This window comes from Schistocerca nitens, chromosome 2 (assembly GCF_023898315.1).
Source record: "Schistocerca nitens isolate TAMUIC-IGC-003100 chromosome 2, iqSchNite1.1, whole genome shotgun sequence".
NCBI classification, from domain to species: domain Eukaryota; kingdom Metazoa; phylum Arthropoda; class Insecta; order Orthoptera; family Acrididae; genus Schistocerca; species Schistocerca nitens.
In genome coordinates, this window is record NC_064615.1 from 615203646 (window position 1) to 615227954 (window position 24309).

Consider the following 24309-nt stretch of genomic DNA (forward strand, 5'->3'; position numbering starts at 1 on the left):
AAGACAGAATCTCTGTCCCATCTATGGCAGCAACTCTGCAAGAGATGACGGACAAATTTTATTGAGGCTGCCAAGCCAATAAATAGGGATCTCTTGATTCATGTGTGGAACAAAGTCGACTACTGTTTGATGTTTCTTGAACAACACATGGTCTCATGGTATAGTGACTGTGTGAATATAAAACATTGAACCTTTCTCTATCCAGTGAAATGCATATTGTGTTTCTATCTTTCATAACTGGTCTGTAACAATCAATTAAAATTTGTTCTTTAACATCAGTTTTTGTGGCTCGTAAACCAATTTATGATGAGAACTAATTGTCTTTGACACCAGAATGATATGAAATGGTGACTCTTCTTAAATCAAGTATTTTTCATATCCTTCTCTAGCTAATTCAGACTTCTCTAATAAGTATCTTCATGGGTCGTAAGAATATTTTACCTTCAAGTAAATTCATCTGGGAGTTAATTGTCATCCTATTAAGAATAATGTAAAATCATAATCATTGCCTTAATAATGATTACCTTAAATCAGTTATTCCCAAGCAGCCATTTATCAGGTTCAGAAGTGCTAAATTATCTCAACATGAAATATATAATTACCTGCAAAACTTGAGCTTTGTTTTATCACATGTCTTATCTTACAAAAATGCATTAGAGTAATAAATAGCTCAGGTATAATTAGGAAGCAGAAAAGATTTAGATGCAGGAACTTATCTTGATGTATATTTTATCTTAGAGCAAAATTATAATTGTTCATATACATCTGTATATATAGTAGTTGAGAGGAACACCTCTCTGCCTAGAAAGTCTGTGCTTTGACAGTTTCTCACAGACAACAATGCCTCACATAAAAATTGTGTATCTAGCCTTTGCGCTTTCCATATACAGTCTAGTGACGCAAACTGAGGTAAAGCAGCAATTAATTAACATTTACTATTAATTTTTTGCTTTATAACAATTGAAACATTTTATGCTTTTTATACCATCTGTAATTTTAAGCTTAACACCAATTGTTTAGTAGTAGCATGCTTTAGTAATGATTATGTGTGTTCCTTTCTCAGTTTTTTTTGAAAATTAATTTCATGACATAGGTTTATACTATTCATGGGAACTATAGCAGTTTCTTTTGGTTCATTATTTGAAATTTACATTTCCCTTCTTAATATACTTGACATTAACATTTTGTGTAGGGTGCACCACGAATATTCAAAACAGTTGTCACACCTCTGGGTCCCATAAGAGGTCGACAACTTAATACCACAACTGGCAACCCTGTTTATACCTTCAAAGGAATTCCATATGCTGAACCACCAGTTGGATCACTGCGTTTTCAGGTGAGCAGAAATATTCTTTAAAATAATGTAATTTTTTATGTATGTGTAATGTAACACTATTACTAAGTATTGCAAGGGTAGTATTATCACATGTTTCAATTTATCTTTACAAGAAGTAAATTAAAAAAGAAGGACTGGCTAATATTATTTCTTTTTTTATTTTGAAATATGCTTGATATGTTAGTTTAGTGTATTCCCGTAGAATTATGTTATAGCAGAATTCCCATATTTAAATAGCAAACCCAACAAAGGACCATAAAAGATAATATACAACTTTTCAGTTTTGCATGTAATTGTGTATTTGTTTCTGTACCTGCATCTACTTTCATATCCCACAAGGCACATTATAGTGTTTGGTCACATCTACAGTTGTCAGTTCTAGCCACAAATTGTCTGCAGGTAGAACATCTGTTTTTAAGTTTCAATTTGGGCCCAGATTTGTCCCATTTTAGCTACATGGTCTTTTTGTAAGATATATGTAGGACGACACAATATATTGTTTATCTCTTCTGTTAGGTTACACTCTCAGAATTTCAACAGTAAAACATAACATGACACACACCACTTTTCTTGTAGCATATGCCTCTGAATTTGGATGCAAATTTGTGTGATGCTTACATGTTTGCTATATTACCTCAAGATGGAATGTGCTCCTTCTGTTTGTTGATCTCTGGTTCCTTTATGAATCCTCTCTGATATTGGTCACAGGTTGAGAAGAAATAGTGTAGTGTTACTCAAAAGAAAGTTTTGTAAGCTTCCAGCTTCATGGGTGAACTACACTACAAGATGAGTCTTTGGTTCAGTCTCTGTCTGTATTTCCTACAATTAGTTTTAGGTGATCGTTTCAACATACATTATCCTGTGCACATACTCCCACACATGTGACAGTTGTGACTCTTCCTGTAATCTGATTCACAAACTACGTTGTTTCATGCAGGTTCAGTCTTGGATGGTGACTGTAGTGTTGCTGGTCACAAGTGTAGTTGCAGTATAAGAAAATATGTGTTTTGTGTTTGGAGAAAGCGTGTACCTGCAAATTAGTCTCTCACTTTCTTATGAAGAATTTGTTGCTAACCATCACATTCAGCTATGACAAGCCCAAACATATGGAGGAACAATTTACTAAACAATTCACTATGATCATTTTTAATGTTTGCACTGGCAAGAAAATTCAAAGCGGAAAATCAAATTACTACTGAATCCTCATTTGGTGTTGGAGAATGCATGATGCATGTGTGCAGAACAAGCCTAAACTTGACTGCTATGTCTCTTGACTCCAACTATTATGATTTTAATGTAATTGTGTAATCAAACAGTAAGGGGTTTTCCTACCTAGTTTTAGTACAGGATATTAAATTATTTGATGTTTTATCCTTGGAAAAGAGGTCAGGTCTTCTGCATTTTATTTTTCATTGCAACTTCCCCTGTATGCAAACAGTAACAGTGCTGCGACACTCCCTTGCCCAACTACAAAATGGTTGGATACTACTCCATACTCTTGTATTTTATTGTAAGATGACAATGGATAACTCTGTCAACGGTCCTCCAAAAGTCAAGGGAAACTGCATCAACTTGGGCACTGATCTGTACTGTCTTCCTGTGTGTCATTGGAAAATAGGATGAGCTGGATTTCATATAGTGTTTCTTTGTTGAAACAAAAAGTCAAGGAAAAAACATCAACTTGGGCACTGATCTATACTGCCTTCCTGTGTGTCATTGGCAAATAGGTTGAGTTGGATTTCACATAGTGTTTCTTTGTTGAAACAGTATGTTGATTTCTAGAAGAGATTAGACTCCAGAATCATCGTAAACTATGATCATAAAACATATTCAAAAATCTTACAGTGAACTGATATCAATGGTATAGACCTTAATTGTGTGTATCTGTTTGATGACTTTGTTTGTGTATATGAACGCCCTTCAGTATTGTTCTGCTAGCAACCCATTATAGGCTGCTGTTAGTAGAGAAGAAGGAACTTTCAGATTTCCATATCTATCCCATCTGTTCCACCTCACTTTTAGTGTTGAGCAGCTGTAGTTGATTTTCTTTCCTATGGTGACTTATTCCAATATCTGTAATTTTTATGTTCATGTGATGCTTCAAATAAAGCATGAAAGTAAAATGTTCTTAAATGAAACGACCTTGTAAAGCAGAATTTAGTATTTAGTAGGACTTCTCTCTGTCATTCTGTAGTTTGGTGGTAGTATAATCAGTGGACATATGCTTTTGATCTCTTGGCTGATTTAATTTAAGATTCCTAAGATTTTGTGACACCTCAGTGGATAATCATATTTTATTTGATTTGATTTTGTGTTTTAAGCATATCTTCCCATACTTCTTATTTTGTCTTTGACTAGTTTTTGTTTATCTATGATTTATCTGCATTTAAATCTATGGTAAATTTCTCTTTGGTTACTCAGCAGCTTTCTGACACAGTTGTTGAGCCATGACAAGTCTTTCTCATCACCCATGTATCTGTATAAGAAGAATTTTACAATGCTTTTGAGCTTTGTTCATTTAGACTATACATTTTCAGTATCTGAGATTAATCTTTGATAGTGTCTGTTGTAAAACTCTTCTTGCTATGATGTAACAAACAACCAGTGTTCAAATTTAAATGCTGTACCTTCCATATTCAGATTTGTATCATTTCAATGCACAACATAAACAGAACATAATGATTTTAATAATTTATTAATCTAATACCTATCTCATTATATAATGGCTTTGTTGTCTTCATCAGGGGTTATGAGTGTTAGTTTGGGTTTTTAATTATGAAGAAGCTCTAATTATTTTAATAAACTGAAGTGGATCATGCAGGCATCATAAGCTATTAAATAATGTTAGCTCAATTTTCTTTTGAGTTCTCTATTCTGTATGCTGCCTTTAAAGTAACTTTCTAAATGATAATATATTTCATCTTCACAACAATTACATTACAATCAGTTTACAGAAAAATAAGCACTCAACTATCTGCAAACAACTACCAACTTATACTGCCCTTATACCAAGAATGGCATGAAAATAACTATCATCCAAACAATGCACAGTTTTTTTGCTTACTGTTCTGTATAATTTATTGTAAACTTAATCATTATAAGCAAAATAGATAGCAATTACATTCAAATTATTAATAGACAAATTACTTGAATAATAGGTCTATAATTTTGACATAAAAAATATAAATTTAAAGAAGACATTATTACAAATTGTAGCATACTTTTATATAATTTAATTTTTGCAAATTACAAATTATAAAAAAATTACTTCATCCATAATAAATGAATGCAAGGGCTCAAATTTACATTACTCATATTTGAAAATAAATTTTCATATATTTTTATTATTCTACTGTAGTTGTCACAAGATGATGGTATCACTAGGTACATGAAGAGTGCTGGTCGTGATTAAATCACACTGCTCCCTTAATATGAAATCTGTTTCTTTTTGCATGTACTAAGCAAAAACCCTTCCTATCCTTTTATGAAATTCTATTGACACATTTAGTCTGTGATACTTTATTTGTCTTTCTTTCATTGTTTAACTCCACTAAATCAAAAAGTTTGGGCCTGTTTGTAACCAGGCTATTTAAGGCAGGTTCTCTGATTAATTTAGGGGTAAGATATATAGAACATTATCGCCTTAATCCCTGTTCACAACATTTGCCTTAATATCTTGTCTCCCAGTCAACATCTGATACCTTGAACTCTCCTCTTAATATTATAATATAATGAGGAAATTTACACACAATCTTTTGAAAATTGTCCATGAGAAGTAATACTACTACAGTTCTTGAGGCAGAGGACATATAATAAAAGCAACTGATTACCATATATGATCCATCTTTAATACTTGTCATCACCCAACTTCTTTTTCAGTCAGTATGTAACCTAATAAGCACTACCAACAAATAAATAAAGACATAAGACTCACTTCTTTACAGAAGCATATAAGGAAATTTCTAAAGGAAATACTGTGTGCAAATGTGATAGCCTACTATTTCTGCTGCTGGCTGCCATATCTTGAAAACTGAACCACAACTTTGCATATGTTGAAACTTAAAACCTTGCATCTTTAGAAATGACCATTAGGATTCATCTGTGTTCAAAAGTCTGAGATATAATACTTTATGTAATGGAAGGGAAAGTTTTTTTTCTGTGAGAACTAAAATGTTAATATATGTGAAAGAAAAGTAGTATTATGTGAATATTCAGTTCATTAATGATGACCTATCTTTTGATCTATATATTCCAAAAGTGTTTGTAAGTTAGTTTATGTATTAGTCAAAACATAGCTATACACAGCACCAAATTAAAATACATCAGTACAAATAGTGATGAACAGTATAACTCTTTAATTTCATTTTTCTTCTTGTTTAGCAGCTAAAAGTTGTGAACGTTTCCTCTGAAGAAATTTATTCTGGTATACTGGTAATTGTGTTTCCATTTTTAACTGAGATTTAGCTCTTTGATGTAATTTTACACATTTAGCACAGTTAATTCTGTCCAAATAATTTTCTGATCTTTTATGGCATGTGATAATCCTATCACTCAATATATCATTGTGAGTTCTATTTAGAAAAGGATGAGATACTTTACAGGAATACTACTCATTACTGGATTAAGTGCTCATTGCTTAGAAATATGAGAAATTAAAGTAATTGAAGTGGTTGAGTTGGTGGCAGGGGATAGTATACATGTGTGAAATTGAATAAGAACTTCAGTACACTCAAATACACAGAAGAGCCTAAGAAACTGGTACACCTGCCTAATATAGTGTAGGGCCCCTGTGAGCATGCAGAAGTGCTGCAACACAATGTGACATGGACTAAAATAATGTCTGAAGTAGTGCTGAACTGAAACCATGAATCCTGCAGGGCTGTCCATAAATCCGTAAGAGTACAAGGGGTTGGAGAGCTCTTCTGAATAGCATGTTCCAAGGCATCCCACATATGCTCAATATTGTTCATGTCTGGTGAGTCTGGTGGCCAGCAGAAGTCCTTAAACTCAGAAGAGTGTTCCTGGAGCCACTCTGTAGCAATTCTTGATGTGTAGGGTGTCACAATGTCCTGTTGGAATTGCTGAAGTCTGTCAGAATGCACAGCAGACATGAATGGAAGCATGTGATTTGACAGAATGCTTATGCATGTGTCACCTGTCAGGGTTGTACCTAGTGTAGCAGGTGTCCCATATCAGTCCAACTGCCCATGCCCCACATCAATAAAGAGCCTCCACAAGTTTGAAGAGTCCCTTGCTGATGTGCAGAGTCCATGGATTCATGAGGTTGTCTCCATACCTGTATGTGTTCATCTGCTCAACACAATTTGAAACGAGACTCGTCTGACCAGGCAACATGTTTCCAGTCATCAACAGTCCAATGTTGGTGCTGATGGATCTAAACGAGGCATAAAGCCTTGTGTCATACTGTCATCGAGGGCTTTGGCTTCAAAATCCCATATCAATGATGTTTCATTGAATGGATCACACGCTGACACTTGTTGATGGCGCAGCATTGAAATCTGCAGCAACTTGCAGAAGGGCTGCACTTCTGTCTTGCTGAACAATTCTCTTCAGTTGTTGTTGGTCCCATTGTTTTAGGATCCTTTTCCGGTGGCAGTGGTGTCAGAGATTTGATGTTTTGCCAGATTCCTGCTATTCCAGGTACATTCATGAAATGGTCGTATGGGAAACTCCCCAATTCATTGCTACTTCAGAAATGCTGTGTCCCATCACTCATGCACTGCCTGTTACACCACATTTAAACTCACTTAAATCTTAATAACCTGTCATTGTAACAGCAGTAACCAATCTAACAACTGTGCCAGACACTTGTCTTATATAGGCATTGCTGCCTGCAGTGCCGTATTCTACCTGTTTAAAGATCTCTGTATTTGAATACACATGCCTGTACCAGATTTTTGGCATGCCACTTTAACTGAAATGCTTACAATTTCAGTAATATTGTTCATTGCAGTTATAAACAAAAAATGAAATACAAAAGACTAAAACTTCTATGCATTTGTTTCAAAGGTACTCATTAGAGATAACTTTACCTGAAAAGAGAAGCATGGAGGTATTAATAATATTTCTGGAGAAACGTGATTGATTACATATTTACCATTACCAGCAGTGCAATCCTGCTAAGAAATTAAACTAGTGAACTATTCAACATAGAATTTTTTGACTGAATTAGTAGATTTCTCATTTATATGTAAATTCATTGTACTACCATAGCTAACACTTGTCATTGTGCATTTTAATTACTGACATTTTCTTTCTCTGCATGTATTTGATGTCACACATACAGCTTTTGGTCAAAGCCTGCTTCAGAAGAGAAAGCACACACACACACACACACACACACACACACACACACACACACACACACACACACAAGCCGGCACCCTTTCATACTTGAGACCACCATCTCCGACAGCTCAGACCAAGCTGCCAGAAATGATAGTCATGTGTGTGTGAGGTGTACTTATTTTTTTGAAAATATGTGTGGATTTTCTTTTCTGAAGAATGTTTTGGCCAAATGCTGAATGTGTAACAGTTTTTTCATTGTGTCTGGCTGCAAATCCACATTATCCTTATGGTCAGTAGCAACCTATCCCTATTCTTACTATTATCGATATTTTAACCTGGAGTTTCCAGTGTTTAAAATTTGTCTACTAATAAGAAATGTGAATTCAATACTGCTTGTTATGTAAAACTGTTGATCTAAAAGTTCTTTATGAATATTTGTATAATGCAGAACAACCATTACCAACAATTATTGATGGAAGAATTGTTGTGCTTGCCATTTAAAAGTGAAGGCACTGTTTGTTGACCAATGCATACGGTAGTATTTCTGAAAATATTAAAATTTTACGAACAATAGTTTAACACTCTCTTTATTAATAAAAGGTACACAATGAGACTGTTACTGATGAGATTATTACTGAACAGTTTGGTTGCCTGTCCCTATGGAATTACCTAATTTATTTTGTTGTCACTGAAATGACAAAAGTTCTAGTTTCCTCTCCATCTCTCAACATGTCTTCCTCTCATCCTGGAGACTTTGCTCTTGCTTATCCTTTCTAGCCTTCTCTTACCTATTGCCCTTTCCTCTCTCAGAAAGGAACTGAGAGTTCCAAAAGCTGTGAGCAGATTTCTGTTGGAAGTTAAAGAATTTTGTCTTCTAAAGCTAGTAGACAGTTTATCTGTCTCTTCATAATTTTGCGGATTTTTCAAGTGAAATTTTATTTTGATACAAGTTCATATATTTCTATAATCACAAATATCCACTTTCATACTGCAATAAAATAATTTTTATTAATTGATTCATTGACACACAATTTTCTGTAAATGAAATCATGAATGAGATACTGATTCTACTCCAAAGTTCTGTCATAATTATAATTTTGCATTTTCACTTTCTTGTATTTCGTACTCAAATGCTAGTGATGTCTTCTTGCAAAGTCGTACACAAATTCCACTTTAGGTCATTCTGTTGATTTTTAGTCCTCATTGCCTCACATAGATACCTTTTACCACAAAATATTGTATATGTAATAGAGAGAATTTTAAAACAAGTCTCTTGTGTCTTAAGTGTTGTGACTAAATAACTATAAAGTTCTAGGAGAAATGTACGTATAGAAATTGCATAATATTGTTCATACAGTGTGTAATTGTGATTGTAATTTTATTGTAATTTGCAGCCACCAGTGCCTGTGTCTTCTTGGACTGAAGAAAAAGATGCTTTGATAACACCAAACAGATGCATACAGATGGATGGTTGGGGAAACATAAAGGGAGATGAAGACTGTCTGTACCTGAATGTCTTTAGTCCAGAGGTAATTTCACAAGAGATTATCAGATAACTTCAGTTAATGTTTGCTCCAAAAATGATTACTGAGAGGGATATTCTTGTTCAGTGTAGTAGTAGTCCATCTATCACACAAAAGATGAACTTGTCTATGTGGCCTTTCACTAAATACATTGCATTTCAGAAAGTACAATAATAATTTGTTAACTGTTTCACATATGTATTCCATATGTGACTATGAAAGCTATAAAACTGTAGGACATGCACAGAAAGATTGATGAAATGCATGAAACTAAAAGAAAACTACAATGACCAAAATAAATTCAAGTTTTCCTTTTTTCCCAAAGCTTGTGTCAATGTAAGATACCATACTGAATATAAACGTTAACTTTGCAGTTATACTGGATTTTCATTTTCATTATTCTGATTACTCTTCATTTATAATTGTGATGTAGATGAGTAAAGATAAAGGTAGAACTCTTAAATTTTACATAACATATTATTGTTGTTGCACTGCAGTTACCATCAGATACAAGTGTTCCAAGACCAGTATTGGTGCTGATACATGTTGGCTGCTTCAGAACTGGTTATGCGCAGCAGCGTTCATTAGATTATTATATTGATCATGGAATAGTGGTTGTAACCATTCAGTACCGTCTTGGAGCCTTAGGTATGTACACTGACCATATAAGATATAGTCTTCACTGTTATAGGTAATTATTTGCAAATAATAACTCTCTTATTAAATGTAACAATACTATAAGACTGATTGATTGATTTTTATTTAGTTCCATTTATTTATGTTATGTACAGTGTGTACTTTGAATGTAAGACAAATCATGTTACCCTAATATCTTAAAATACTTAGCCTACATATTAAATATAAAACAGCAAATTGGCAACAGCAGTAGTAACATTGCACACATTTTCACTTGATTAATATTTGTGGCTTCAATTTATTTACATGCTACATACTAAAAGGCCTTTGGATGGTTGCTGTATACAAATGTAGGTAATAATAGCATTCCTCTTTCATTACGCGCCTACTCCTCTACACCAAAAAAATATTCTTCTATTAAATAATCCTTCAGAAGTTCCTGGAACATATTTGCATTCATACTGTCCTCTAGCCTCTTACACAAAAAACTTTACCGGTACAATTGGGTATCAAAGACTTTTTTCAGGTCTATCAGTCTGTGTGGTATACTTCTCTGCTGGTCTTGATTTCTTGTGTCATATGAATGACCATCTGCACTCTCTTCTAGTAATGAAATGCCTATGACTAGTGAAATTATTGTTCTATACATATACATGGATGAACTTATCAATATTTTTAGATTGTTTTTCAACACAGAAATTAATTTTTTGTTATTGCTGTTGGAGCTTTCCCAAATAATAAATTTCATTATGCGTGCATGGTTCAAATAGAGTATGGTACACTGTATCTAGAAGTTGTCTGTCAACATAACATGTCAGCTATTTCATACTAAATATTACAGTTCTTAATTTACAGTAGTCATTGTCTATATCTTGTCTGCATTTGAGCCTATTATCAACATTTTTTACAAAATTTTATAGAGGTAACTTTTTCCTCTATGAATCTTCCTTTCTTCTATTAATGAATACCATGAAGACTTTTTAAGTGATTTATTACTTTTAGCTGTTACTTACAAGGAAGTATGAGCTACTGCACTGTGTTATATGTTCACATAAACTCACTTCTTTCCAGTATTTCCAGATTTTTTTCTGAATTCAACAGTGTCATGTAGGTTGTTTTGTCTAATGCATCTATAACAGATTGTGTTAGGCTTGAGATAGTGTTTCCTGTAGATTTACAATTTTGAGAATCATGTTGTGCTAGGATCACAATACTGTGTTACTCAAGGAATGCGTTCATTCTATTACACATGAGAATTTATAGTATGTTTGAGTAACCAGAGGTTAAAGATATTGATCTGTAGTTGTTCAGGTCATCTTTGTTACCTTTCTTATATATTGGACTACTTTGCTTATTTGCAATTTTTCTAAAAAGACTCCTCCTCTAAACAAGCAGTTTGCTATAAACCAATGGTTTCAGTTATTTCTCCATTTACATGCTTTATATTTCATCTTCCCCTGCAGACATCTTGGATTTCAATTAATGTATTATTTTTAGGTGCTTTGACCCCCAATGATTTCTTTTCCTCTTTAAATCTTTTGCAGCACCTATAAAATTATTGTTGAATATATTATCAGTTATCATTCCATCTATAACTTTGTTGTTCTCAGTTCTCATTGACTTAATAAAATTTTTGTGATTTACAATGTTCCAACTACATCTTTCAGTGTTGATTATGTCCCATGCCATTTCAATTTTATAATTGAAATTGCCTTTGTGTGTCTTAGTTATTGCCTGTACATCTGATACTGTTTATATGCCTCCACAGCCCCTTGTCATGACTCACTACCCATTGCATTCTGTGACTTATTTTTCTGACAATGATTCTGTGGAAGACTGCATTAGTGCTTTCAGAAATGCATTATACTTCTAATTTGTGCCCTGCACTTGCATTGTTCCTGACTAGTCTTCTTTATACTGTCATTTAAAAATATTCATGTTTTGTTGGTTGGTAATCCTGACATCTCTCTTGTCTAGCTTTACTTCCAATTTTTGAGCTCTTGTTTTTGTACTTATAAGGCTTTAACTGAATAAAACTGACTGAAAGAAGAATAGAAAATCTTTATAAGAAAAATAACATGCAGGAATAATTATTTCAGCACATGCACCCACAAGCAGACATGCCTCCTGAAGAGATGTGCACTTTATTTTTAAGTTTAGCCCTTTCTGGTAATAGTGAATGCATCATCCTTTGTTTGTAGGTCATAAGTCATGGATATCCAGTATTCATGTTCTGGAGTTCTCTCAAGTGCATCTGAGTTCAAGTATATGTACTCTGATACTCTATCTGTGCTGTCTTAAATGATTATCCACAGCTGTCTTGAAACAACTCTTTTATATTCACTGTAATGACAATCACCCATAAATTCTACTTGTCAATATTTTGATGCACCATGCATTGCTTTTTCTGTCTTAGAAATTAACACTCTGCTACAGCTATTAGATGTAATGAATTTTTTAAATGAGTTGTCCTATTACTTATGGTTCTAAATAAGAGTTAAAAAGTTGTAGTATACTAAACAAGATACCATATGCCTGTTTCCAAGAGAAGATACTCATTATTTTAGTAAGAAAGATTTTAACTACATACAGTAGTAGGACAGCCTTCTTAGAGATATTACCAGGTGTGCACCAATTTCAATATCTCATGATGAATGGAAAGTGCCTCTCTCTCTCTCTCTCTCTCTCTCTCTCTCTCTCTCTCTCTCTATATATATATATATATATATATATATATATATATATATATATATATATATATATATACCACGTGGGAAAAATATATCTGAAAACAAAGATGATGTGACTTACCAAACGAAAGCGCTGGCACGTCGATAGCCACACAAACAAACACAAACATACACACAAAATTCAAGCTTTCACAACAAACTGTTGCCTCATCAGGAAAGAGGGGAAGGAGAGGGAAAGACGAAAGTATGTGGGTTTTAAGGGAGAGGGTAAGGAGTCATTCCAATCCCGGGAGCGGAAAGACTTACCTTAGGGGGAAAAAAGGACAGGTATACACTTGCACACACACACATATCCATCCACACATATACAGACGCAAGCAGACATATATATATATATATAGAAGGAAACATTCCACATAGGAAAAATATATCTAAAAGCAAAGATGATGCGACTTACCAAATGAAAGTGCTGGCAGGTCGACAGACACACAAACAAACACAAACATACACACAAAATTCAAGCTTTCGCAACAAACTGTTGCCCCATCAGGAAAGAGGGAAAGACAAAAGGATGTGGGTTTTAAGGGAGATGGTAAGGAGTCATTCCAATCCCGGGAGCGGAAAGACTTACCTTAGGGGGAAAAAAGGACAGGTATACACTTGCACACACACACATATCCATCCACACATATACAGACACAAGCAGACATATTTAAAGTTTGGGCAGAGATGTCAGTCGAGGTGGAAGTGAAGAGGCAAATATGATGTTGAATGACAGGTGAGGTATGAGTGGCGGCAACTTGAAATTAGCGGAGATTGAGGCCTGGTGGGTGACGGGAAGAGAGGATATATTGAAGAGCAAGTTCCCATCTCCGGAGTTCGGATAGGTTGGTGTTGGTGGGAAGTATCCAGATAACCTGGACGGTGTAACACTGTGCCAAGATGTGCTGGCCGTGCACCAAGGCATGTTTAGCCACAGGGTGATCCTCATTACCAACAAACACGGTGTACACGATCAAAGGCAGAGCCACATGTGAAAGCACCCACGTGATCTACCAACTGACCTGCCTACACTGTGATGCATTCTATGTGGGAATGACCAGCAACAAACTGTCCATTCGCATGAATGGACACAGGCAGACAGTGTTTGTTGGTAATGAGGATCACCCTGTGGCTAAACATGCCTTGGTGCACGGCCAGCACATCTTGGCACAGTGTTACACCGTCCGGGTTATCTGGATACTTCCCACCAACACCAACCTATCCGAACTCCGGAGATGGGAACTTGCTCTTCAATATATCCTCTCTTCCCGTCACCCACCAGGCCTCAATCTCCGCTAATTTCAAGTTGCCGCCACTCATACCTCACCTGTCATTCAACATCATCTTTGCCTCTTCACTTCCGCCTCGACTGACATCTCTGCCCAAACTTTAAATATGTCTGCTTGTGTCTGTATATGTGTGGATGGATATGTGGGTGTGTGCGAGTGTATACCTGTCCTTTTTTCGCCCTAAGGTAAGTCTTTCCGCTCCCGGGATTGGAATGACTCCTTACCCTCTCCCTTAAAACCCACATCCTTTCGTCTTTCCCTCTCCTTCCCTCTTTCCTGATGGGCAACAGTTTGTTGCGAAAGCTTGAATTTTGTGTGTATGTTTGTGTTCGTTTGTGTGTCTGTCGACCTGCCAGCACTTTCATTTGGTAAGTCATATATATATATATATATATATATATATATATATATATATATATATATATATATATATATATATATATATATATATATATATTTTAAGTAATGGAGATATTATTGGGTTGGGATAGAGTACACCCTCTAGGAGAGCCAATATGTAGTATCAGTGATATATGTGTTTTCTAACATGATGAATATGTTGAAGCTGTTGAGTACCAGGGATCCATTTCATTGTATTAGTGAGCTCAGTTTTGTAGTATGTATGCCCTAAAAATCATTACAGTGTTAATATTTTCTGGCATAGTAGCAATTTATGCCACGATGCCAGGAATGATCTGTTATGTGTAACAGTTGAAGATACAACGCATCTATTTTTAGCCGGAAAATAATTTTATTTCTTCAAAAAATACAACATCATAGTTCTCTCTCTCTCTCTCTCTCTCTCTCTCTCTTTCTCTCTCTCTCTCTTTCTCTCTCTCCCTATGTCCCCCCTCTCTCTTTCTCTTTTCAAACCAGAAAAGGAAAATAGAATCTTCCTTCCCAACATTCCTTCCACAACTTAAAACAAATATAAACAGCCTAATCATTTTTTCTTACCTTTTCTATTTGTAGCATGTAATTTAAGCTTCACTTGCATGCAAATGGTGATTTGTTGTCTGTTATAAATGACATGTAAGCTAATATTTGCAAAATAATTTGTTTATTTTTCAAATGGCTTGTATTCTGTTCCATATTGAAAGAATTTTTGTTGATGACAGGGTTCATGAGTACAGGTGACTCACTTCTTCCTGGAAATCTTGGAATGAAAGATCAAGTCCTTGCACTGAAGTGGATAAAACAAAACATTAAGGCATTTGGTGGCAATCCAGATGAAGTTACTATTGCTGGTCAAAGTTCAGGAGGATCTGCTGTACATTACCACTTGCTGTCACCATTATCAAAAGGTATAGCAGTAAAATCATAGAGTGCAATAGATTTTAGAAGTAAAAATTGAGCAGCATACTGAGTATTCTGAATAGCTAATTTTAACACGTATATGACCAACACTTATACAAACCTGAGAAAACTAATGCATTCAAACTGTTTACTCAAAAAAGTCATACAAATGGTGGAAGACAAAAAGTATTAAGATTACAATGCTTACTTGAAAAGCTAAGGTACGACCATTCAAAATATTTTGAGAAATGGTGGTACACACCAACACAACAAAAATGAGTCCAATAAACTTGGGTCACAATATGCAAACTTTCCATCTGCAAGCAGAGAAGCTGAATGTAATGTTCATTTATGATACTTTTCCATAGAGGTGTCCAATGATATGTCTGTCCATGCCAGAGCATCACTCTACCTTTTTGCTTCACACTGTTGAGATTGTCGAATTATATGACTTCTACTTTGCTTAGCACTAGGATGTTACAGATTTTATGATGTCTTCCACTAAAATATTTTTAAGATGTAACAAACTTCAAATTTGAAATCTGAAGATGGCAAGAAACAACCAAACTGCTATTTCCATTTCAAATTGTATATGATCGTGCTGAATGATAAACAAACTTAAGAAGAATTTTATCAGCTAAAGTAGTCTCAATTACCACTGAAATATCATTATTTCCAAAAAGACTTCTCTGCATTGTTCACTGTGTAATCTCATCAAATTGCATGGTCTTCAGATTAAAACTCCATGTCTCTTCAATATGGGTCAAAATTAGTAATAGAATGCAACTATATTTTTTTCAGCAACTTGTTTTGAAATATCCAGATAGTTTCATAAAACTCTCCAGGCTATTTCACAGTCAGACCAGCTTCCTAAGAAATGAAAGTGAGGCTGATGCATGTGAAAAGAGAAATTTTTTAGCAAAAATACTTGTGCAATGGAACAAGGTTGGGAAAAAAGCACAAGAATTTTTGAATGATATATCTATTAAAAAGGAGATTGGAGCTTCAAGCAAAGTATTGTAAAAGACTGACAAAAACGCCAAATTTTATACAGATATTTGTAAATGTCTTCAAAAGGATGTGGAAATTGTAAAGAGAACTGCATTGTCTGCAAAAAGTCTGAAGTTATTACCATCTTCCAAGTCATAAATAAACAGCATGAACACCAAGGCTCCTAACAAATTTTGCTGGGGTGCACATGAAGTTATTTATACATCTGTCAAAGTCTCTCCACCTTAGATAATCTCCCTACAATTCAATCCCCAGTCTAGTCACAAATTATGTGTGATTTGACTGTATTTTCATTAATAAGAATTGATGGTGTCCTGAGAAAAATGCTTTTTGGGAACCAAAGAATACTGCATTCACCTGATTACCTCTAACCATGGCTTTCAGGATGTAATGTGAGGAAAATCACATGCTGATTAGTCTGTAAATGACTTACCAGTAAATATAAACTCCCCATCAGTTCTGTTTGCAGACGATACTTCTGTTTTAATTGAAGACAATGCAGAAACAATTCCAAGCTTCATCATAAGAACATTGGATATCTTAGAAAACTGGTTCCAGTTAAATGTGCTGAAACCAAGCTCTGCAAAAACCCATACAGTGCATTCCAAAACAAAAGATTCAAAATATGTGGAGCTAAAAATACATGGTAACAATTAACTTATGACAGAAGCTGACATGGTCGAATTCCTAGAAGTAAATATGGACAAAAACTTAAACTGGAATTCACATATTGACTTCCTATCAAATAAATCATGCTGTTTTGCATTTGGGGTGCCAGTACTTGCAAATTCCACTGGCTTGAGTTCATGAAGAATTGCTTACCATACTTATTTTGAATCTGTTATTAGATATGTTACAATTTTCTGTGAAAGTTCAAGTAGTATATCTCAAATACTGAAAATGCAAAAGAAAATTGTCAGATACATGTGTAATGCATGGCAAACAGAGTCATGTTGCCCATTATTTCAGAAACTAAAAATCCTAACTGTTCCCCCCATACAAACTTATGAAATTATAATCTTCCTACACAACAGACAAAAATTATTTGAGGAGAATCATTTTAACCACACATAACATGAGAAATAAATATAATTTTATCCTGTCCATAAACCAGTTGAAATTATATGCATGGACTTCACAGTATATGGGGAGTATATCTGGATGACAATATATAACAAGTTAGTGGGCAAAAACATATTAAATATGAAGGCAGAAATTTTAGAAGTGAGGCTATAACAGATTCTGTGACAGAAATATTGGTGTTCAGTAGAAGAATTCATAGAGGATGGAATGACAATTCGAACAATTAATTGTTACAATTGTTAACAATTAATTGTTACATTTTATTGTAGGTATATAGAAAAAATCGTATTACTGTTATGATGCTGTTTGTTAACACCAGCTGTTCTGTGTTCCTGGTGAAAGTTTACCACAATTTTGATGTGTCTCCTGTACCTGAATCAGATAATTTAGATTATGTATGCTATGAGGCAAACAAGCCACAATTTACAATTCACAGTTCACAAATGTGGGAGAAGTCATTCTGTTGAGATACATCGTTGGGTTTTAGGTCATAATATGTAAATGCTCTACAACAAAGGGATGTCAAAGATACTGAACATCAGTTCTGCAGGTGAGTTTGGCTACTCTCCATGCAAACAGATGTGACCTGTGTTTTTTTTCTAAGCACGGCCATAGTTTTTCTGTTCTAAGGACATATAGTATACTATGGTTAAAAGATGGTTGACTCATGTGTAAATTTGGAATCAAGTGAATGATTTTATCAGACTCTGAGGCTTCATTTAATTTTAGCAATCACAAATTTTACAAAATGCCACAGCCACTAATATTTATACATCCATATTTGCAGTAGTGCAAAATTTAAATGGGAAGAATAATCCTTCATCTTACTTTGAAAAGTAGCATTTGAAAACAGTTCCCATTATTGTGCTTTTTGTTTGGTTTCCTCGATTTCAGTTTCTGTGATGTTCTTGAGTGTCTGAATCGAAACCAGTGTTTTGTTGACACCATTTACAGATGATCAGAATTTATTTGTCTTGAAAGAGGTGCTTCGGTAAGACTGTAGGGTGGTAATTTTTGAAGTCTTCATTCATTGCTGTTATGACACAAATGTTTTTCATTCAGAATATCTCTATCTACAGCCGTATCCTTTGATAACACCTACTGTGCAGTGTCGCTGTTTCTGTAGATCTTTTTACAAAGACCAGATACCACAAAGAATTCCTTCTTCACAAATTTATCCGCTAGGTAGAAATACATCCACAGCATGAACAACTGTTTTTCTAGAGCTGAGCCAAGTCCTCTAAATGCTCATGCACACACCTAAATACGCCAAGTTTTTCCTTGAGATACAACTGGTCCTGTAAAAACCTGTGTAACTTTCCATTAAATTTGTATCTTCTTGTGACTGGAAAGATCAGTAATTTAAAAAGTCTTTCAAATAATTTTAAAGTAGTAAATCCTTGTCTTCCTGTGAGTGCATACATCCTGTTGTTTCTTATTTTATAATTTTCATCCTCAATCAGGACTAAATACTTGACATCCTACACAGACAATCCAAAGCAATTAGCTTTTGTTAACTGGGTGGTCAGAAAGATTCTGAATGGCTTGTGAAGGTGTTGCAAGGGAGGTTGTGCTGAGAACTAATTGTTAAGAAAAAATTTAATATGTTACATTGTTTCCCTGCTATTTAGGATTGAAGTTTGGCAATCAGGACCTGGCATGAACAAATTCAAGCAGCTTCCAGAGACAATGTTGTTAAAAGTGTTATTTACTTGGTTTTCTCAAACTGAGCAAATGTAGCTTTTGCTCATCTTGCTTAAATTTATCATTTCTGAAAAAGGCAGTTTTTACTGGTAATGTGTATTTCAGAAAGTGGTACTCACAGAGCCAAAGATGTCTGTGATTTACCAATTTTTAGTGCATGCAAGTGCTTTAATTTGTGTACAATGATCTGAGTGGTTAAATTCAATGGTAAATAACTAAAAAATGACACAATGTATCAGTATTTTACTTAACAGTTATTCTTCAGCATGACCTTCCCTAAAACACCCTTACAAGCTTTTCGGACTCTTTCTGACCACCCTGTATATCTATGGGTCAATAAATAATATACAAATATGCATCTTTATGAAACTTCAGGGGAAATGGTTAAGGAAATATTAATTCCATAAAATATGAAGTTACACATCCACCAACTCAAACTTGAATTACAAACAAATACACATATTATAGTTACCAAAAATGATTATGTTCCTCTTACTATCACTCTCCAGTTAGTCAGAGTGATATACACTGAACAGCAAAAATATTACGACCACTGCTCAACTCGATATTGAACACTGTCTGGTGGCACTGCAGTCACATGAAGTGGTGAGAAAAATACATAAGTGGAGCAGAGATGGATGGGGAATCACCCTAGTGAAGAAATGGAATGCAAATGGGGAATATACATTGAGATAAGTGACTCTGACAAAGGCCAGTTTATTATCATGCAGAGCCTGTGAATGAGAATCTTGAAAATGGCAAAGCTAATCAAATGTTCACGTGCTACTGTCATGAGCAGCTATGGAAACTGGTAGAATTACGTGGAACTAACACTACACACTAAGTGATTAGATGCCCAGGACTCTTTGCAGATCATTGGGTTTGAAAGCTTGTATCCTCAGTAAAGTAGGATAGACAGTGGTCTGTGGTATATCTGCTGAAAAAGCACAATGTTGTGGCATGCACAAATGTTTCAGATCACACAGTTCTTTGTATAGTATTGAACATTGAACTCCACAGCAGGTGACCTCAACATCTCCAAATGTTGGCCCAATTACATTAACAATTATGACTGAAGTGGGCACAAGATGACCGGGATTTGATTTTGGATTATTGGGAATCCGTTGGCTCTTCGGATGAATCATGTATCTTGCTGCACTAGGTCAATGGTCGTCTCCACAAATGCCATCATCAAGGTGAACAGTGGCTCCAAAGGTGCACCATGCCATGGTAACAGGCTGGTTGGAGCAGTATTATGCAATGGAAAACATCCTTCATGCTTGATGTCTTTCCTGACAGTGATGTCATTTTTCATATAACTGTCCATGTCTCCAAGCCAGAATGGAGAAATGTGCTGCAGTGGTTTGATGAGCATTGTAGTTAAATCATGTTGATATCTTGGTCACCAAGTTAGCCTAATGTGAATCTGGTGAATCTGATGGCACCCCTCTGGGTCATTATCAGATGCTGCCATCATATACACAAATCAGTAGCCTATTATTTATGGGAATTACATGACTTGTCGGTAGACATCTGATGCCACATCCTTCCACAAACCTGCCAACAGATAGTAGAAGCCATCATGTGCTGAATCGGTGGTGTATTGCATTCCAAAGATGGACCAACATGCTATTAAGCATGTGGTCACAATTTTTTGGCTCATAAGTGTATATGTGGAACACTATGTACAAGTGCCAAAAATTTAATTAATGCCTGCACAATAAATTATCATGACATATATTAACAAAAGAATTCATGTATTTTCTTATGGAACAAAGGTCTAGAATTGACCCAAAGGCCCTTATTTTCTTCCTTTTACATACTGAATGAGCAATTTTTGTGCATTCACAGGTCTTTTCAAGCGTGCTATAGCACAGAGTGGATCTGCGCTTAGTCCGTGGGCATTTACTACAAATGCTACAGATAGAACATTACGTTATGCTTCCTACTTGGGATTTATTGGAGAAGGCACTTCAGAGCTTATGAGTTTTCTGATGACAGTTGATGCCAAGGAGTTCGTGAAAGCAAGGGGACCAGCTCTGGATCCAGAGGTAATGTTCCAAATTTGTCAGCTGTTGAGAGTTTTCATAGACAGAAGTTGTTAGATTTATGTCGTTAATTTGAACAACCTACACCATATTTAACTTTCAAGAGATCAAAATATATAATGTTTCATAAGAGTGTGAATTAGCACAATCTGTGTTTATTTTTCATGTGTTTGTTCATCCAAATAGTCTTAAGAAGATGGACAGAGTTCAGGCAAGTGATGGAGTGCAATTTAATAGCTCTTCAGTCAACATGATTACAAGATACTTTAATAAATAATTTAATATTATTTAATAGGAGAAGCAATTAATGATGCACATTATCTCATTTTTGCAATTGAAGATCAGAGGTCAGATATGTCATTGAAATTCTCATTTAAACAGTCCCTCACTATGCCTCTCACTGCACGCATGATGATTTTGTTTGCCATGTTAATTCATTTTTGATGAGTCCTGTGACTAGCTTCTGATGTATTAAGATCTGCTTTTATGATACCGCAATCTTACCACTTCCATTCTGTTTTGTGATAGTTAAGGATACTGTATAGCCTGTATCCTTCCCAAATTCCCAGCAATTGTTCAGTTACGAAACAAAACATAAATTATGATTCTTTGGGTTTAGTCATTAAAGCTCAATTTCCATGGAGAATCGTTGTGGAATTAAAGGATGAAAATTAGTTCCACGTGAAATAATACTAATGTATCAGTGTGGTTCTCAACATTGGTTTCTGAATTTTTCTTCCACTTCTGAAAACTCATATATTTTATCATAAATGAAGCTAAAACTGGACCACAACATTTGTTTGAGGGGGAGATTTAACTTTTAAAATTTTTTATCATCTCCCCATACTAAAAATAGAGAGGTTATTTGTAGATGAAAATATCATGAGACAGGAAATGAAATAAGAAAGGAGCATGTGTTAGTAGGGCATGCAAAATGTTCACTTACAGAATTGAAAAAAAAAAAAAAAAAATCTTTGCAATAGATAAATGGGAATGAGTTTATTCTCTATGAAAGAGACACTAATATTAAATAATTTTCTACTTTTTTGACAAGTTCATCAAAGGAAAATGATGAGCAGATATGAACTGATATCTTAGTCTTTAATATACATTTTAAAATTTCTGTAATCAAGCCCAGAGAACCACATAATGCTGGCTGTCCACCATCATGAACCTCTGAAATATGGTGCATTTGGTTGCAGTATGGGAAGACATGAAGTCACACAACTCTCTCCCATCTTTTGTCAGTCTCGTAGATAATGCAGGTACCATTACCCACTCAAATACCTCCTCAGTGGGTCTCATAAGGCTGAGTGCAACTGTTTCACTGCAGCCACCAATGTAAAGATCTATTATAACACTGGGGATTGAAGCCTGCTCATCAACATGACAATTAGATCAATGCCTCTCAGGTAGAGAGGCTGTCCCTTAATATGTATACATGAAACTATATTTCCTCAGCAAAATTATGCCTCTAGATAAAGCAAAATGCAACTGATAAAAAAGTGAGCTACTAGGGATTTACGTTTCCCACGATCATATCATTCTAGTGTAAGAAGGGAAAAAGGCTTCATTATATTTCCTTGTGGATCTACCTGTGTTTCAACTGTTTGTACGAGATGGATGTTGAGCAAATTCCCTTTGACTATAAAGACAATTAGTTATATAAATCCTTAAAAACATCCTGACAGTGACATGCACACTACTTGAGCCATGTAAGACAATTCATGATTTTGCGAAATACTGGCAGTGTCGTTATTAATAGTTCCATGTTAATGCAGTACCACTTGCATATGTAAATTAAGATTAATTTTTGGGTATAGATGATAGGAATGACTACACTCACAGAGATTTTGGTTGTACATTAATTTAAGCAAATGAACTTGTAACATAACTTGCAGCAGTAGATAATAAACAAAAAAGTATCATGCACTTTTTTTTCATTCCAGGACCGTAAAAATGCCCTTATCTGTGTATGGGCTCCACATGTGGAACCAGAAAATGAAGGTGCATTTCTGACTGAGCATCCAGCTAAACTGATATCAGAAAATCAGTATATACATGTGCCATACTTAACAGGTGTAACAAACTATGAATTGCTTGTTAGGACACAAGGTATGGAAATAGATTATACATATGTTTGTTGGTTAAATGATGGGATGTAACACTTAAGACAATATCTGCTTCATAGTAGGGCTAAATTGCATTGCCTATCAGTCTTTTCAATGCAAGGGCATGTGAAATGTACAGAATGGTAGAAAAAGCACATCAAAAAGGTCATATTACTGGCAATGACAAAATTATTTTATTCAACCCCTAATAAATTTTGATTTCAAAATAGGTTTCAGTTCACAATAGAATGATAGCTAGATCAGTTATGATTATGTAACCTTTTTAACATAATGAATGCAAGAAAATTGATAATTTATATTGATATATTTCTAAATGACATTTGAAGTTTTGGAATTGAAATTTTTCATATCTGTCTTTCAGTAACACTAAATATCTTCATTTCATTGTCCAATGTTATTCAGTGATGAAGCAAAATAATTGCTATCATACCACTCCATGCATCTGCAAATCTAAAAATTCTCCAAAAAAGAGCAAATACACAGTTTCTAATTCATCAACTGGGAAACCTATTATCATATAGCTCATACAAACAGATCCTTTATTAATAAATTTAAGAATGATTTACCTCAACTTTGATGGTGGTTTCCAATCATCATTGCTTTTGGTATTGCTAGTGGTATTTTATTTGCTGTCTTTTCCATTACATGTACTACTGCACTAAAAGCAGGTAGTTGGGGGTTGTCAACAGGAAGGCAATGCTTTATGAATGTAGCAAAGAGTTTACCTCTGAATATCACCAAGGTACACAAAATGAATGAAACTACTTACACTTTAAATCATTTTAAGTAAATAGTATACATTTAATATATTTAAAACTTTTCTTACTGAAATTACTTTGGATATTTTCTTGGCACTTGAATTGATTTAATGATGAGCCTACTAGGGAAAAGCTAACTTTGTGTTTACAAAAGAAAAAAATCAAAACAGGAAAATGGTACAAGAAACTACATGTTAACATATTTGGCAGTAGAAACTAAAAGAAAAAAGTTGGGAATGGAGTAACTCTTATAGACTCCGGTATGATATGTGGTTGTAAAATGCTGCTAACTTCTGATTATAATACAGAATTTCTAATTTGACATTAGTCACATCCACATCTGCATGTACATTCTGCAAGCCACTTCACTGTGTGGCATAAAGCATTTATGTATTCTTCTGGGAATGTATGCTCTTCAAACAATAAACCACCCCTTAATCAAACACTTCTCT

General features: G+C 34.7%; 1 protein-coding gene across 1 annotated transcript in view; it reads left to right on the plus strand.

Annotated features, from left to right (window-relative positions):
• Window positions 1-755: 755 nt before the first annotated feature.
• LOC126236707 (esterase FE4-like) overlaps window positions 756-24309 on the plus strand; it is a 29248-nt gene continuing 5694 nt past the window's right edge. Inside the window, exons 1-7 of the mRNA XM_049946230.1 lie at window positions 756-909; window positions 1193-1336; window positions 9040-9174; window positions 9666-9816; window positions 14944-15129; window positions 20771-20970; window positions 22917-23082. Coding sequence (XP_049802187.1) covers window positions 841-909; window positions 1193-1336; window positions 9040-9174; window positions 9666-9816; window positions 14944-15129; window positions 20771-20970; window positions 22917-23082 — 1051 coding nt within the window. The 5' untranslated portion in view covers window positions 756-840. The remainder of the gene's footprint in view (window positions 910-1192; window positions 1337-9039; window positions 9175-9665; window positions 9817-14943; window positions 15130-20770; window positions 20971-22916; window positions 23083-24309) is intronic.